This window comes from Nyctibius grandis, chromosome 24 (genome assembly GCF_013368605.1).
Source record: "Nyctibius grandis isolate bNycGra1 chromosome 24, bNycGra1.pri, whole genome shotgun sequence".
NCBI lineage: Eukaryota > Metazoa > Chordata > Aves > Nyctibiiformes > Nyctibiidae > Nyctibius > Nyctibius grandis.
Genome location: NC_090681.1, coordinates 5,654,173 through 5,671,318, shown reverse-complemented (window position 1 = coordinate 5,671,318; position 17,146 = coordinate 5,654,173). Strand labels below are relative to the sequence as shown.

At 45.7% G+C, this 17,146-nt stretch overlaps 1 protein-coding gene and 1 non-coding gene across 8 annotated transcripts in view; both read left to right on the top strand.

Moving 5' to 3' along the window:
* Nucleotides 1-15,204, top strand: part of PUM1 (pumilio RNA binding family member 1) — an 80,681-nt gene extending 65,477 nt beyond the window's left edge. For 4 of the 7 annotated variants that reach the window (XM_068417600.1, XM_068417603.1, XM_068417602.1 and 1 more), the window contains exons 15-22: nucleotides 571-838; nucleotides 1,874-2,003; nucleotides 2,740-2,874; nucleotides 4,853-4,990; nucleotides 7,144-7,269; nucleotides 8,283-8,404; nucleotides 9,823-10,015; nucleotides 13,374-15,204. In XM_068417600.1, coding sequence (XP_068273701.1) covers nucleotides 571-838; nucleotides 1,874-2,003; nucleotides 2,740-2,874; nucleotides 4,853-4,990; nucleotides 7,144-7,269; nucleotides 8,283-8,404; nucleotides 9,823-10,015; nucleotides 13,374-13,505 — 1,244 coding nt within the window. In that variant the 3' untranslated portion in view covers nucleotides 13,506-15,204. The remainder of the gene's footprint in view (nucleotides 1-570; nucleotides 839-1,873; nucleotides 2,004-2,739; nucleotides 2,875-4,852; nucleotides 4,991-7,143; nucleotides 7,270-8,282; nucleotides 8,405-9,822; nucleotides 10,016-13,373) is intronic. The other 3 variants (XM_068417605.1, XM_068417604.1, XM_068417601.1) reach the window with 1 other exon arrangement.
* Nucleotides 10,339-10,422, top strand: LOC137673357 (small nucleolar RNA SNORD103/SNORD85). The gene has a single exon (XR_011049730.1). It is a non-coding gene; the product is annotated as a small nucleolar RNA SNORD103/SNORD85 (small nucleolar RNA).
* Nucleotides 15,205-17,146: the final 1,942 nt, after the last annotated feature.

Sequence of the window (17,146 nt, the reverse complement as noted above, 5' to 3'; positions counted from 1 at the left end):
TTACAGTATATATTTATGGGGTTTAATTTATTGTTATTTACCTATATTTAATATTGATTTGGTTTTTATATCCAAAATGTTTATATTTGCTTCTTGCTGCCTTTTTCTTGCCTAATTTTGTCTTAATTCTGTCCCTACTCCCACATTTCTTTTCAGTCTTTCACACAGCAGCAGAATAGGTGGAAAAGAAACTAAGGACGGAGGATAAGGTGATTAGAAACAGCAAGTTAGCAAGCGGTGGGATTGACAGTTCATCTGCTTTAGACGGTTTTGTGACAGAATGAGGAACAGAAATTGTTACAGCCTGTTCTTTGCTGAAGCCTGTGGCTGTTCCTAACCTAATACAAAGGTGCTGTGCTGAAGAACGATGCTTGAACACGTCCCCACCGAAGTTATTTTAGCGGGAGCTCCTTTAGCTTAGTTGAGAACACTTCCTAGTTGAACCGTGTCAGAACCCCGTCTCGATGGAAAAGGAGTAATTAGAAGTAAACTGGCACGCACAGGTTGTAAATTAATCCCTCGGCCACTTTATTTCATCTTGTGAAATCCCCTCGTTTTTGTGCCTCGCAGGAGGGCTCACAAACGGGAGCGGCCGTTACATCTCCGCTGCTCCCGGAGCTGAAGCCAAGTACCGCAGTGCAAGCAGTGCCTCCAGCCTCTTCAGCCCCAGCAGCACGCTCTTCCCTTCGTCTCGCTTGCGCTATGGCATGTCTGACGTTATGCCCTCCGGCCGAAGCAGGCTGCTTGAAGACTTTCGTAATAACCGGTACCCTAATTTACAGCTGAGGGAGATTGCTGGGCACATCATGGAGTTCTCTCAAGATCAGCATGGATCCAGGTGGGATTAAAAACCTTGTGCTATGGGAAGCTTTTGGGACAGCTGCTCTTTGTTTACCGTTTGCATCACAGCTTGAAGCAAAGAGGCAGAACCAGGGAAAAGGAGGTGTGGAAAGCCAAGTAGTGTAATGCTCTGACCCTTCTTTTTAAAGATTGTTTGGGTACAAATGCTGATAGCAGGAGTTCCTCCTTTAAAGAGGAGCTTGCTTGCTTCATCATTGGCTTGCTAATCCCACTGGCATAGCTTAACTCACTTTAAAGAGCCACTTGGACGCAAGACCTTGCTGTATTATTTTATTGAGATCTGCTTTCACAGAATCACAGAATCAACCGGGTTGGAAGAGACCTCAGGGATCATAGAGTCCAACCGTTGCCCTGACACCACCTTGTCAACTAGACCAGGGCACTAAGTGCCATGTCCAGTCTTTTTTTAAACCCCTCCAGAGATGGTGACTCCACCACCTCCCTGGGCAGCCCCTTCCAGTGTCTAATGACCCTTGCTGAGAAGAAATTCTTCCTAATGTCCAACCTGAACCTCCCCTGGCCAAGCTTGAGGCTGTGTCCTCTTGTCCTATCACTAGTTGCCCGGGAGAAGAGGCCAACTCCCACTGCGCTACAACCTCCCTTCAGGTAGTTGTAGACTGCACTAAGGTCACCTCTGAGCCTCCTCTTCTCCAGGCTAAACAACTCCAGCTCCCTCAGCCGTTCCTTATAGGTCAGACCCTCCAGACCCTTCCCCAGCTTGGTCGCCCTCCTCTGGACTTGCTCCAGCACCTCAACATCTTTCTTGAAGTGCGGGGCCCAGAACTGGAGAATGTTTGGAATGAGGAGATTTTTGGGGTACCAACAATGATGTGTGGCCATGGACCTCATGGCTGCGACCACTCCGAGGTTTCAGATTGCTGGGTAGGGCAGCTGTGTTTTAAAGATTCATGTTTTGCAAGAGCTTAATGTATGAGGCTTCTGAATGGATTGGTATTAACAAATGTGTTGAGGGCGTACGTGCCAGTGGCATCACACCAGCCGTATTTTTCAGGTTTATTCAGCTGAAACTGGAGCGTGCTACCCCAGCAGAACGTCAGCTTGTCTTCAACGAGATCCTCCAGGCAGCTTACCAGTTGATGGTCGATGTATTTGGAAATTACGTCATCCAGAAGTTCTTTGAAGTAAGTCTGCATTCCCCTACAAGTCTTACTTGGATGCCTGCTCTTCTGAGGTATTGGATGAGCTGGTAGAAACCCTCCTATTTGCCTGAAATGGTGGATATCTGTCAACACTGATGCCATCTCCTTCCCACAGGCTGTTGCATCATTCCTGTTGGGGTGACTGAGGTGTGGGACTCATAAAGATTCATCTGAAAAGTAACACTTTGCTTTGAGATAGAAAAGGTGTAGGAATAAATAGCAACATATCCAGGAGATGTAGGTCCAGCGAGACTTTTCAGGGATGCCGTGCTGAGCTGTCAGTGCTCACGTACTTAGGAACAAAAGAGGAAACTTCTCCAGTGAAGGAATTGTTGTGTTGTCATAGCAGGAGGTTGGGCAGATGCCCATCTCTCCTTGAAACTGGTTTGTTCCTTCTCCACCAAGCCTTGGTGGTTCTTTTGTCCAGTAATTTTATAGCAACCCTGTCAAGGGTTAGTGAACTGGCACGTGGCACCCTGGGGGCTGCAGCACCTTTGACTCTGGAGTTTGTTTCACATGTGCCAGGCCTGTCTGACAGACACAGAACAGAGTCTGGCTTGTGCCTGTTGACATCCACTGAGGTGTGCTTGGTAGCTTCTTTCTTTTCAGGAGGCAGAGTGTTGTTTAACACTTCAGCGTGACAGCGTGGGAGGGCTCCCGTGCCGCTTGGCCACGGGAGGGGTTGTGTGCTTGTAGTGATTGGTTTTCATCTTCCCAGTTTGGCAGCCTGGAGCAGAAGTTAGCCTTGGCAGAACGTATCCGTGGGCACGTTCTGTCCCTGGCTCTGCAGATGTACGGCTGTAGGGTGATCCAGAAGGCCCTTGAGTTTATTCCCCCAGACCAGCAGGTAATTGTAAGTTTCAATTTTAACTTTCTTCTTGATGTTGAACGTTCCTTGCCGTTTGGTGACCTGAACTGCGACCTTCTGTTCCTCTTGTGGCTGGTGTTCTTTTGGTTTGGTTTATGGCATGTTTGTTACGTTTCATGTGCATGATAAGTATGTGACACCGTTCTTGGGTCTCATTGTCATCTCCTTGTTCCACTTAATCGCTAATGGTGTTGGTTCTCTGTTAATTCCCTGAAATCATAGAATGTCCTGAGTTGGAAGGGACCCACAAGGATCATCGAGTCCAACTCCTGTCCCAGCATAGGACAACCCCAGAATTCACATCATGTGTCTGAGGGCATTGTCCAAATGCTTCTTGAATGCTGTCAGGCTTGGCGCCATGACTGCTTCCCTGGGGAGCCTGTTCCAGAGCTCCACCACCCTCTGGGTGAAGAACCTTTTCCTCATATCCAACCTAAACCTCCCCTGGCGTATCTTCCTGCCGTTCCCTCGAGTTCTGTCACTGGTTGCCAGGGTGAAGAGGTCAATGCCTACTCCTCCACTTCCCCTTGTGAGGAAGCTGTAGACCACAATGAGGTCTCCCCTCAGTCTTCTCCAAGCTGAACAGACCCAGTGACTTCAGCCGCTCCTCGTACGGCTTCCCCTCTAAACCCTTCACCATCTTTGTGGCTCTCCTCTGGACACTCCCCAGTATCTTCATATCCTTGTTATACTGTGGCACCCAAACCTGCACACAGTGCTCAAGGTGAGGCCACATCAGCGCAGAGTAGAGCAGGACATCACCTCCCTTGACCAGCTAGCAATACTGTGCTTGATGCACCTCAGGACATGGTTGGCCCTCTGGGCTATTCTGTACGTAGGGGAAACTGAGAATGATGGTGAATTAGAAGATCTTTTTAAATCCCTTGAAGGAAGCAGTGCCACAGTTCTGCCTTTAATATTTGCTGAGCTATCACTGCTTTGATATGTGGGTCAATATTCTGCTTTCCTGCAGTGAGGTGTACGAGGAGCTCCGAGGTCCTGTCGAGCCAGGCCTGGCGTTGGAGAGATGCAGATGATAGCCAGAGTCCTGCTCAAAGCTCATTAATAAAGCAGTTCCTCTAGGGTTTTATGAACTATGAATTAAGATGAAAAAATACGCTAGGCAAGCTAGCTAATAAAGCTGTTAGGAATCGTTATACAAGAATCTCAATGTAGGTTATTAAATTAAAAAACTGAGAGAGGCTTTAGGTTGAGCCTGAGCTAAGCTGTTGCCTTAGTGTGTCAGCAGGGTGGTGCCCAAGCTCCAGCACTGCTGGTCTGAGGATTTACTCATTGTCTTCCTCCAGAACGGTATTTTTGAGTAGTCTGTGCTCCTGAAATGCCTGGGTTTGTATTGATTGCAAAACTGAACTCGTCCAGTTTCGTAGTATCATTAAATTCCCCAAACCTGCCATTCTCTGTTTTCTGATTGTGAAGCTTTTATAGCCTGCACGTGTGGTACATTAGTCATATCTAACCTTTATCTGCTCGGATCCCTTAATTCTCGTGCAGTGTTACCTTGTCTATGTAAAATACTAGCAAGTTCTTACCACAGTGCTGACCCCACTTGAGTGACATAGGAAGCTGATATCCAAAAACTTTGTGAAATTTGAGCATTTTAGATTTCTTTCTCTTTGAGGGGAGCAGAGGAGGAAATGGGGGATGCACACCAAAGTTGTGGATCAGCAAAATTTGTTAAATTTGGATACTTAACTTGTAAGAGGACGCTCATGTTTGATGAAGGGAGTGCTTCATCTTCATTTCTAATAGTATTTTTCTTGGTGGCTTCTGTAGCACAGCAAGCTTCATCTCAGCACTTCGCCACTGGAAAACCAGTCTGAAATACATCGGTGCATCCTTCATACCTTACATATTCTTGACCACATTTAGCAGTGAAAACTTTGCATTTATCAGCCATGAATCCTGGTGGTGCTTTCTGTTTGTCTTTCTCTCCTCCTAATAGAATGAGATGGTACGGGAGCTGGATGGCCATGTCCTGAAGTGCGTGAAAGACCAGAACGGTAATCATGTGGTGCAGAAGTGTATTGAGTGTGTGCAGCCTCAGTCCCTGCAGTTTATCATTGATGCATTTAAGGGACAGGTAAGTCCTTGCCCAAGATACTGACTCTCATTCTCTGTATTCTTATATGTTGCTTTGCATAGCATAGGAGTGGCTGTGACTTGTTCAACTATTTTGAATTTTAAACTTTAGCAAGCATCGTGGAATCATGAAGTCATTGTGGTTGGAAAGGACCTTTAAGATCATCAAGTCCAACCATTAACCCAGCTCTGCCCAGCCCACCACTAACCCATGTCCCTCACATCTACATGGCTTTTAAATCCCTCCAGGGATGGGGACTCCACCACTGCCCTGGGCAGCCTGTGCCAGCGCTTGACAACCCTTTGGGTGAAGAAATTTTTCCTGATCTCCAATCTAAACCTCCCCGGGGCACAACTTGAGGCCGGTTCCTCTCGTCCTATCACTTGTTACCTGGAAGAAGAGACCGAACCCCCCTCGCTACACCCTCCTTTCAGGCAGTTGTAGAGAGCGAGAAGGTCTCCCCTCAGCCTCCTTTTCTCCAGGCTAAACCCCCCCAGGTCCCTCAGCCGCTCCTCATCACACTTGTGCTCCAGACCCTTCATCAGCTTCGTTGCCCTTCTCTGGACTCGCTCCAGCACCTCGAGGTCTTTCTTGTCGTGAGGGGCCCAAGTTGAAAAGTTTCTGCAGCCACCTTAGGGAGCCTAGAAACATTTTGGTCATGCCTCTGTTACCATTTTTGTTCAGGTATATCACAGTAAAGCATCCTTGCAAAAATCTGGTTTTCCTGGAACATCAAGTATTTTTTGAGTAATGGAGGGGAAAACAAGTCTCTCACTAATCCATCTTCATAGTAAAGGTGGTGAGCAGAGTTTTGTGATGGGTGTAGTAAGCTTTCATTATGATCCTTGTCTGTGAGGATGGCTTTGAGGACTGCTCATTCCCAAGGTTCTCAGACCAGGGGAAAAACATGAGTTTCATCTAGAAAAGGGCAGTTATTTATGCTTTATTCTCCCAAATTTTTCTTAGTATCCTCTCCTGAATTGATGTCCTGGATATTAATTGTGTAGCTGGCTTTATTCTGCCTTTAGTCAGCTTGTCTTCCATTACAAAAGCACTGGTTTGGGCGTTTCCAACTTCAACTTAATTGCCTTTGGAGGGAGACTTTGAAGTAGGGAGGGTTTTGCCACAGGGATGTGGGGATAGCCTGGGGTTATTACAGCAGGAACCAAGCTTTATTAGTTTGGCTGCTCCTGGAACAGCTGTGAAAGTGGGGACTTGCTTGGCTGTGTCAAAACAAGCAGGATCCTAGCTGGGAACTTGCTCAGCAGATTTGCTCATTAGAGTTTAGCTTTGGACCTTCTACTAGGGAGTTAGGCAAGGCAGAAATACCTCTGGGAGCTTGGTTGATGGCACTGACATCTCTGTGACCAGCCGTCCCAATTTCAGCCGACCTTTCGTATGAAAGATTAAACTTATCACCTCAAGCTATTTTTCTGCAGTTAATTACACTTTAAGTCCTGTTTTCCTGAGTAGCTTACTCAATAGTTATTAAAAATTTGTAGACTCAGTTTAACTTCGGTGCTTGGATTTGCTACTTTTGTTAATTTTAAGTAACCAAATAGGACTTTTTCTAGACAGAAAGCTGTGCAGCGATAATAAAATGTGTCATGTTCTTACCAACAGATTTGGTAATCCGTTAGAAATGAGAAAGAAGGTTCTTTGTTGTCACTTCTCCTAAGCGTAGTTAAGGCTTTTAAACAAATCCAAATAGTTGAGGAAAATCCTTTGCTGAGCATTTTTAACCTTTCTGGCTCATACAGTTTCTTACACAGCTTAAAATACGTAGCTGGCAAACAGTGTGCTGGATTTATTCTGCTGAAATAGTGTTTTAACACAGCTTCTAATAATGCTTGGCTGTCCCAGTGCTCTTGTTATCAATCAAGAGGTTTTCCCATTAGTTTTCCTGTTTTGTGAAAGGGGAAGCTGGAGCACAGGTAGGGGTGTGATGTGCCTGCGATCGCCCCGTTAGTCCTGTGGCAGTGGGGAGCAGCTGTTTCCAGTTTCAGTCTATGCTACCTGGAGCTGCCGTGCTGCAAACTGGCGTTACCTGGGAAAAACCACCCTGGGTTCATTTAATTCCGAAAGGTTTCTAGGATTCACAAAGACTAACAGAGCTGTTGCTGCCTGTGCTTGCCTGTCTTTGTTGAACGCAGGTTTTTGCGTTGTCTACGCATCCATATGGCTGTCGTGTGATCCAGAGGATCCTCGAGCACTGTCTTCCTGAGCAGACCCTTCCCATCTTGGAGGAACTTCACCAACACACCGAGCAGCTCGTTCAGGTCAGCGTGGGAAGGGGGAATGTGGGTCTCTCAGTTACTGCTTTGTATTAGGAAAGCTCCTGGCAATTAATTTGCTATTTGGGACTGCAGCTCTAGTGCTGCTGGGGTCCTGTGAACACAGGGACTCCGTTCCTGAGGAGGAGTGGGAAGGAACATGGCAGACAAGAAGTGCATCACTACTCATTGTTTTGGCTATGTGCAAATATCCAGCAAGTATCAAAGTTGTAGTTACTTTCCTTTTTGAAAAGGATCTTAAGTACTGAGTGGGTGCATGTCCTAATGCTTCACTCCAGAAGTTACAGTGCAAGTAAGATCGTAAGGGAGTTGATGCAAAGAGCTGATTACTTCTAGGAAAAGAAAATGCCGAGTGATTTTAGTTCTTAAACTGTGTTGGTTTTATGCACACCCCCTTCCTGGCTGCCTCTCCTCTTCCTTGCAGTCCTTCTGAGAACTTGTTTTTCTAGGATTCTTGTGTTGGGGCACGATGGGCGTAACAGCAAATGAACCCTGCCCTGTATGCTCACGTATTTAGCACATGGAAAGTGGGAAGAGGTTGGGCATGGAGGTGAGGCATTGGGTCGTGCCTCTGATATTGTGAACTGGGAAAATATCTATCGTGTGATCTGAGTATACACACGTTCAGAATATGGACATGCAATAAGGACAGTCTCCCGTAGCTACAACCATGGCACAGCCCTCCAGGACGTGTGATTTGGTATGTTTGAACCTGGAGAAAGCAAAGAAACTTGAAATAAGCCAAGTATTGACATTTCATGTTCAAGGAAATTGTTTTCAGTTTTATAATTGGTACAAAGATGTAGCACTTTCCCCCCTGGTAGAACTCTAGAATGCACGTTCTTGTAGAAGTAGAAAGTATTTATGTGATTTATACAGTAGATATTTTAAGTAGTGCTTAGTTCAAGTTTGTAAGTTTTAATTCACATTGGGAACTAGTTTGATATTAATGGTTCCTGTCCACGTTTTGTCACACACTTCTGCTGTCTCTCAAACAGGATCAGTATGGGAACTATGTTATCCAGCATGTACTAGAACATGGTCGGCCTGAGGATAAGAGCAAGATTGTAGCAGAAATTAGAGGCAACGTGCTCGTGTTGAGTCAACATAAATTTGCTAGGTATGAATTTGTTCCTTAAAGTCTCCACGCCCCGTGGGAGCATGGACACATGCTAGAGTTGCAACAGAGTTAGGGGTGGGGTGTAGGTAGGTGAAAAGGAGGTGAAAATAACTTTTTTCTTAGCACAGAATGCTATTTAGAACTGCTTGTAAACTGGGATGAGTGACTGGCAAGGTAAGTTTTACTTGTCATGAAGGAAGATGAAGATGTGGAAGAGTAGCTCTAATCCAAGCTCCTGAACTTGACCAAGAGTTTTTGTGTGTGTTGTGCTTTTTGTTTTGTTCTGGTGTTTTTTAAGTGGTCACTATCCCTTGGATAATAACATGCCGTAAGAGCATTCCACTGCCTCTGGGATGCTGTGTCAAGCCACAAGGGAATTTGGGAAATCAGTGTAGCAACAATTCTTTTTCATCTTGCTTTTCACAGAAGAACCTGTGCTTTTCATTTGCAGTCCTTTGAGACACGTGCGTAGTGATACCCTCTTAGGGAGGCTGCAGCAGTCCGAGGTTGTTAGTCCAGATGCTACAGAGCTACGCATGGGTAGAAGCAAAATGCAGCTACCTTAGTGGATGTCAAGATGAAGTAATACTTCCCACATTGGTAAATCCCTTTCTAGCCATAGGAACATGAAAGCTGAGCTCTTCAAAGGCTCAATATTCCCCCCCCCCCCTTTTTATGATTAGTAAAACAGTGCTTTAATACTTCTGGACACAAGGGAAGTGTAACATTAACAAGAATTAGAAGAGCTTGGTCTTAATGTTGTTATTTCAGATTCTTTCTCCCTGACTTGCCTTGCTCTTTTTTTCTAACCTTCTTTCCAGATGGAGCGTTAATTAGTGTAGGGTGTCCCCTGAGCTGAGCACTAGTTGTGGCAGACCACTTGGTGATTTTATGATTCAGTCAGGGATGCAGAAGATAAGACGAGCAAACCTCTCCGTCCCCTTTCATATATCCTGTTTAACTTGGCTCTCTGGAGAGCAGAGGCTACTCATCTAATATATACAGGAGTTTTGGAAGTCCTCTGCCTTTGCTAAGATCTTTCCTTCCTGACTAAGCATTTCCCTGTTGTTCTAACCTTGGACCTTCGTTACTGTCGAGCTCCAGTACTGAGAAAACCAAACAAAGAACAACTTATCTGCTTCTCCGATGGGCACACTGTGAGAACAGACGCTGATCTCGGATACAGCATCATTGCAGAGTTGCACAAATTTGGGTGAAATAAAACCTGAACTGGTCCTTTACCCAAATTCCCACTCGGATCCCGAGTCCTTAGACTTCTCTTCTGTTGCACATTGCTGAATATGTCTCTCCCAAATGGTCTGCCCTTGCTAGAAGTGTAAGAGCTCTCCTTGGGGTTGCATGAAAAGCCCAGCAGAGATGTTGCATCCTCACAGATTGTCCTTCTCTTATTGTTACAGCAACGTGGTGGAGAAGTGCGTTACTCACGCCTCCCGTACGGAGCGTGCCGTGTTGATCGATGAGGTGTGCACTATGAACGATGGCCCTCACAGTGCCTTATACACCATGATGAAAGATCAGTACGCCAACTACGTGGTGCAGAAGATGATCGATGTGGCAGAACCAGCTCAGCGGAAGATTGTCATGCACAAGGTAAGGAGCTGCCTTGGATTGATAAGGATGTGAGGTTTGTCACTGCCACGCTGGTTGCGGAGAGAAAATTAGGCTGAGATGATTGGAATTTCCTACCAACGGTGGTATTTCAAAGTGGAGTATTTCAGTAGTAGCTGAAATAGCAAAATGTGCAATAATGAGATGCCATTTGGACTTAAAACTAGCTGGTTGCTTCTAGCAATCTCTTCTGACCTAGTAACCTAGTTCTGCGCTCGTGGTGTAGCGAACGCTGCTAAAAAAGCACGGAGACTCTTAGAGCAGCAGCGCCAGGGGCTTGGTGCCTCGCGAGGGCCAAAGGAAGGTCTGGCGATGACGACACACTTGCCCTCACTGAGAGCAGCGGTCGCTGATGAGAGCAGTTTGACGCTCAGTGGAGCCGAGCCAGACCTCGCCACACCAGCAGTGTCTCTGAGGGTGCCAGCGCTGCCTTGTCACTTCGTGTCCCCTCTCTCCACCCTGCTCAGGACGGGCGGGTAGGCCGGTAACGCCCCGCTGACGGGGCGCGTTGCTGTAGCGTCTGCGCCTGGGGCCATTAATCAAATTCTCTTTATTTCTTAGTTTTGAGTGTGGTTTTGATGAGACACTCCCACGGTTTAGCGTTACGCTGCCGTGTTTGAACGCGTGACAGTTTCAGGACTTAATATTTGTCAAAAATGAAGATGTTTGGGAATTAAATACGCATTGCTGCCAGTTCTGCCTTCCAGGGCTGTATGCCTGCTGCCCTGGGGGCAAGAGGCTCTAAAAATCAGGTGATGTCTTCATTTTCCTGCTTTTAAAGGTCACCTTTGTGGGTCTTTATAACTCTAATGAATGGAAAAAATAGGCTTTTAAATGTGTAGTGGAACTGAGATGATTTTCTTCAGTCGCGTGGTTTTAGGGGCTGTTACTTTGTGAAAACAGCAGCTAGAGCTAGAGCTGTTATTAGAAATAAAATAGTGATTAACGCTGGCTTGCAAAACCCCATACTTTTTTTTCTTCTAAGAGGAACCCCAATGAAATCAAGTATATTTAAGAATCCTTGAGCAAAATGGAGCAAGTGGTTTTTCTTGTAAAAAGAAGTGGGTATTATGTGTGCAAAGGTGCTGATTTGAGCTACACCAGGCAGTTATCAGTATATAAACAACATACATGCAGCTGGGATATCTTCAGGGAGGTTAATTCTTAGCTTTAGGAATAATTCAGAGTAGTTCTTTTAAACCAAAATCTGTATTAGTCCAAAAGAAATTATAAAGATAAATAAAAATGTGTGGCAAGGGATATATGTGGTTTAACTGTAGCAGAGTGACCTGTAGCTTTGCTAATCTACAAGTAGAGAGATATATATTTAAAAAAATATATATGAATGATCTTTACTGACGTGTTCTTTCTCCTGTCAAGCAAAGTCTTTTGAATCAAATGCTAATTAGGTTATCAGTGTGGTTGTCAAAAATAGAACGGGGCTGACAGCTAAACAGGCCTGACTGAAGATGAAGATCTCAGCTACGTTATCAAGCTGAAGGAAAGCCTGGGAAGATGGAGCGTGTCGGCTGTGGCTTTTGGATTGTACAAATGGCTGTTAGTACAAACAAGCAGTTTGTGTTAGTGGTGACAGCAGCACTTTTATTTAAAAAAAAATATTGAAAAGCGATTTTAACAGTTCGGTCAGTAAAAAAAGGTCTAAGAAACGAAGGTGAACCAAGAATGAACTGTTGGACCTGGGGAGCTTCCCTTCTCCTTAACCTCAGAGCAGCAGTCAGACCACCTTGGAAATGGGATGTGGGGAGGGCCAAGGCATGGATTTATCATCCTTACAATATGGATCCTTGAACTGAAATAGGGATTTAATCGGTTAGAGGCTGAGCTGGTGAAATAGGATGAGTTGGGGATGGATTTCCCATGGTCCTGGCTCAGGGGAGTCTCGGTCATGGATCCACCCGAGGCGCAGGAGGCTGCACGTCGTGTTCTGGCTGTTCTCTCATCGTGCCTGCACCTTCCCCTGGTAGAGCAAGAAGCCCGTTGTAATGGTGTCATTGAAGGAAGGTACTGGTGGGGTGGGATATTTCTCAGCTAGTCATGAAAAGGAATTGATCTTCTGTCTCGTTCCTCTGAAACTGTCCAGGAGAACTTCAGCAGAAAACAATGTCACTGGAGCAAAACCAGCCTTCCTTGTTGGGTGCTTGGGCAGGAAAGGTGGTTTTACTGGTGGTTTTACTCTGGGTGCAGTCGTGACAGTGGTGTTGAAAGTGGCTTTTACTCTGAAATAGCGTGAGCGGGTGAAGGTTGCTTCCACAGACCTCTCCTCTGCTTAAAATAAATATTTTAATTGTCAGGTTCAGAAATGAAACTGCTGTTCAGCCCAGGAACCCTGCGTGCCTCTCCCAGTAGCTCTTTCAAATACGCTGCTCAAATTCATACCAGCAACTCTCTGGGCTTTTAGCAGTTTTTTGAGGTTCAGCCTGTAGCCTGGAAGGAGGCAGAAGACCCTGCTCAGCCCCTCTAGACCCTTCTGATGCCTTCTCTGCCCTAGTGTGTTTGCCCCCGGACTGGGGGCAATGTCCAGGACACCCTTGGGCAGCTCGAGCATCCAGGAGCTTGTGTCTTTCCAGCCTCCTCTCTTGGGACAAAGCCTTGTGTCCATCCACCTGCTTGGATCCAACTGGATTCCAGTAATAGGGCTCAAGATGATGCCACCTGCTTGACCAGAAGTTTCTCCTACAAATAACATCAGTGAGTTATGGAACATTAACTTGAATCACAGGAATTGAGATGATGACAGCAAGTGAGATGATGAGCTGTTGGAGTGAGTCCAGAGGAGGCCACGAAGATGCTCAGAGGGCTGAGAGAGCTGGGGCTGTTCAGCCTGGAGAAGAGAAGGCTCCGGGGAGACCTTCTAGCACCTTCCAGTACCTGAAGGGGCTCCAGGAAAGCGGGAGAGGGGCTTTTCACAAGGGCATGGAGTGATGGGACGAGGGAGAACGGTTTTAAACTGAAAGAGGGGAGATTGAGATGAGATCCGAGGAAGAAATTTTTTGCCGTGAGTGTGGTGAGACCCTGGCCCAGGTTGCCCAGAGAAGCTGTGGCTGCCCCCTCCCTGGCAGTGTTCAAGGCCAGGTTGGATGGGGCTTGGAGCAACCTGGTCTGGTGGAAGGTGTCCCTGCCTGTGGCAGGGGGTTGGGACTAGATGGTCCTTAATGTCCCTTCCAACCCAAACCAGTCTGTGATTCTATGAAATGGCATTTGAATATTTCAGGCATTTTGTGATCTTCTGCTCTTCTGCTGGTGGCCGCCACCCTGACCGGTTGGTACCCAGAGCTAATTCGGGTTCCTAATCTTCACTCCCTCGTCTTTTATCTCCTAGATCCGGCCTCACATCGCGACCCTCCGTAAATACACCTACGGCAAACACATTTTAGCCAAGCTGGAGAAATACTACATGAAGAACGGGGTGGACCTGGGGCCCATCTGTGGACCACCGAACGGTATCATTTGAAGCAGCGAACTGGGGAGGAGCTCCCTGGCCATCCGACACCGACAACCAGCAACCGACAATATTCCAATATACAGTTAGAAAAATGTTCTCTGGTTGCTAAACTGCTAAAAAAAACAGGAAGAAAAAAAAAAAAAGAAAAGCCTTTGTAAATTTCTTTAATTTTATTATGCATAACATGTACTAATTATTTTTTTTAATTAACTAATTGCCCTGCTGTTTTACTGGTGTATAGAATACTTGTACATAGGTATCAAATGTACATGGAAGGCCACATTTTTTTGTTCACTGTTGTATCTATATTCCAAATGTGGAAACTTTCAGGGTGGTTGGTTTGAAGAAAACAAACAAAAAAAACCTGTTTTTAATTCATCTGCCTCGCAGGCAACGTTCTTGCAAATACCTGTTTTTTCTCCTTTTAGTCAAAAGTCAGCGAGAAGTTTGAATTTTAGTTAAAACGGCACCGATGACGCATTTAACGCTGTTTATAAATACTAAAAAAAAAATTCAACTCGCTCGAGCTTCGGTTTAAAAAAACAGAATTAAGTTTTTGAAACTTTTTAATTGCTTTTTGTTTTGTTTTTGTTTTTTTTTTTTTTAGTTGACTATAACATGCTGAAGGAGGTAGCTTAGCTTTTGGGGGAAGAAAACGTACACACCCAGGAAGATTTTTAAAGCGAGGGGGTGAGTGGACTTCTTCACTGCCAACTGCCCTCGGTCTGGTAACGTGGAGAGACACAATTTGATTATTTAGCATGAGGGAAAAAAAAAAATCCAACTCAGCTTTGGTCTTGCTTCTATAAATATATAGTGTATACTTGGTGTAGACTTTACATATATAAAAATTTGTAGTATTTTCTTGTTTTGATGTCTGATCTGTATCTATAATGTACCCTAGTAGTGGAACATACTTCTGACTGTACAATTGTACATTTGTAAACCTCTGTAATGTAAATGTGGAGAAGTTTGAATCGACATAAACCCGTTTTTTGGTAAGAAAAAAAAAAAAAGAATTAGCAAAACCTGTGCATTTCAGTGTATATTCACACCTTTTATGGTCGTAGCATATAGTGTTGTATATTGTAAATTGTAATTTCAACCAGAAGTAAATTTTTTCTTTTGAAGGAAATGTTCTCTTTATACAGCCTAGTTAATGTTTAAAACAACAAAAAAAAAAATAATAAATGCTTGGTTTTATTTGTCACCTAGTTGGAAGAGTAGCGATCCTTTCTAAATGTTATCCAGAAATGATTCAGTTCGAAATAGTGTTTTTTTGACTCTTACAAAGTAATGTTTTGCTTCTTTTGTGACAGTACGAAACAAAAAGTGCGAAAGTACAGCCCCCCCCCTAGTTTTTCCTTACAATCAGAGTCCCTTTCCACCTTGTAAAGTGTGAATCACGTCCCCTTTTTGTACAGAAGATGAACTGTATTTTGCATTTTGTCTACTTGTAAGTGAATGTAACATACTGTCAATTTTCCTTGTTTGAATATAGAATTGTAACACTACACGGTGTACATTTACAGAGCCTTGTGTATATTTCCAATGAACTTTTTTGCAAGCACACTTGTAACCATATGTGTATAATTAACAAACCTGTGTATGCTTATGCCTGGGCGACTATTTTTTGTAACTCTTGTGTAGATTGTCTCTAAACAACGTGTGATCTTTATTTTGAAAAATACAGAACTTTGGAATCTGGCTTTGTGGTTACTTTGGACACCTTCAATACTGGCACCCCCACTACTTTTTACCTCTATTTTTTATTTTATTTAAGAGCAGCTTTCCCGCATTGGCCGAGGGTGGCTGTGTCCACTCTGAGCTGCACCTACACGGGGAAGACAAAGAGCAGAGCAGCCACGTGTGTACATTAGGAAGCATTTCTTCTCAGCAAGGGTAATTAGCCATTGGAAGGGGCTGCTCAGGGAGGTGGTGGAGTCACCATCTCTGGAGGGGTTTAAGAAAAGCCTGGACATGGCACTTAGTGCCCTGGTCTAGTTGACATGGTGGTGTCAGGGCAACAGTTGGACTCGAGCCCGGAGGACTCTTCCAACCTCATTGATTCTGTGTATCTGCCTCCTGCTACAGAATCATGGAGTCATTTTGGTTGGAAAAGACCTTTGAGATCATCAAGTCCAGCTGTGAACCCAGCACTGCCAAGCTCTGTTGCAACCCCTCCTCCTGGGCTCTGGCATTTCAGCTTTTCCTCCCCTCTTTGAGCACATCTAAACCTCTTCAGAGCCCATACAATCTTGAAGCACCCACACCCTCCATCCTCTGGCAGTCAGTTGGAGGTGAAAAACCACCCTGTGTGTCTTGGTCATTTTAAACACTATAACTCTTCCACAGAGGGGTAGGGAGTAACTTTCCCTGGTACCTCTCGTCTTCTGCTCATGGTTTCCTCTGTTGCTTTCGTCCTCTCCTCTCTCCTGCCCTCATTGGAGGCTGGGGTGGGTGAACCACGGAGTCGATGGTTGTGCAGAAGCTGTTTGTATCCTCATCCTCCTCTTTGCCTTTTGGGGTGTGGGTAGGAAAGGCTTTGGGAGGGGATTTCATATTTCTTCTTACTTTGCTGTGAGGGTGGTGAGACACTGGCCCAGGCTGCCCAGAGAAGCTGTGGCTGCCCCCTCCCTGGCAGTGTTCAAGGCCAGGTTGGATGGGGCTTGGAGCAACCTGGTCTGGTGGAAGGTGTCCCTGCCCGTGGCAGGGGGGTGGAACTGGATGGTCTGTAAGGTCCCTTCCAACCGAAACCAGTCTGTGATTCTATGACTGGGGAGCGGCACCCAGCAGTCAAGGTGGGGCTGCCCCAGCAGTATTGAGCGCCGTGATATTTTATGGTTCATTGAGAACTCCTAAAAGCCAGAGCAAACACCAAGCTCATGTTTCCACAGAGGTTCTCCCCAGTCCCAAGCTCTCCCTCCCAAGAGGAAACGCTCAGCTCGGAGCCCAGCACTGGGCGAGCGGTTAGGACTGTCCTGCTCACCCGCATCGTGTCCCACCCCTGCTCCCAGTTCACCATCTTCTGCCCAGACCATGTTCTTGTGCAACTTCTCAGTCTGCCTTTGTCCTTTACGCCCCCAATTCCCCGTCTCAGGGAAGCTCCAGCTCCGCGTTTCATCCCCTGCGCTGCTGAACACAACTCCATGCGTGACCCTTCCTCGGGGAGAAAATTGACCTCTTCACACCACCAATTTTTCTTCATTTACTGGTGTAAAGGCACTTCCCTCTCCCTGTGGTGCAGTTCAGCGGCTGCTGGTTTTAGAGACCCGTTTCTGAAGGTTATTGTCAGAATCGCGGGGGAAATCCTGACCAGTTTGAGCACTTGTGCAAGCAGGGTGACGTGATGAATTGATGGAGGGGCAGAAACTTCCCCTTTTACTGAAAATTAGGGGTTTGCCTCAGGGCATTAAACCAGTTTGATTTTGGAGTATGTGTCAAATTACTGATCCTTCCCACGCTGCCGCTTTTCTTCTCATCCCTCAACAAAAACCCAACCCCCCGGTGACCCAGCAGTGGTTTTCATCAGTTTTCACACCCGTTGTTGTTAAATTTAGCAGGAAGAGACGACTTGGGCTTCCTGACACCTTTTTTGCCCCGGGTTTGAAGCCAACCTGTGCCTCTACGCGATCAGGAACAGCCATGAA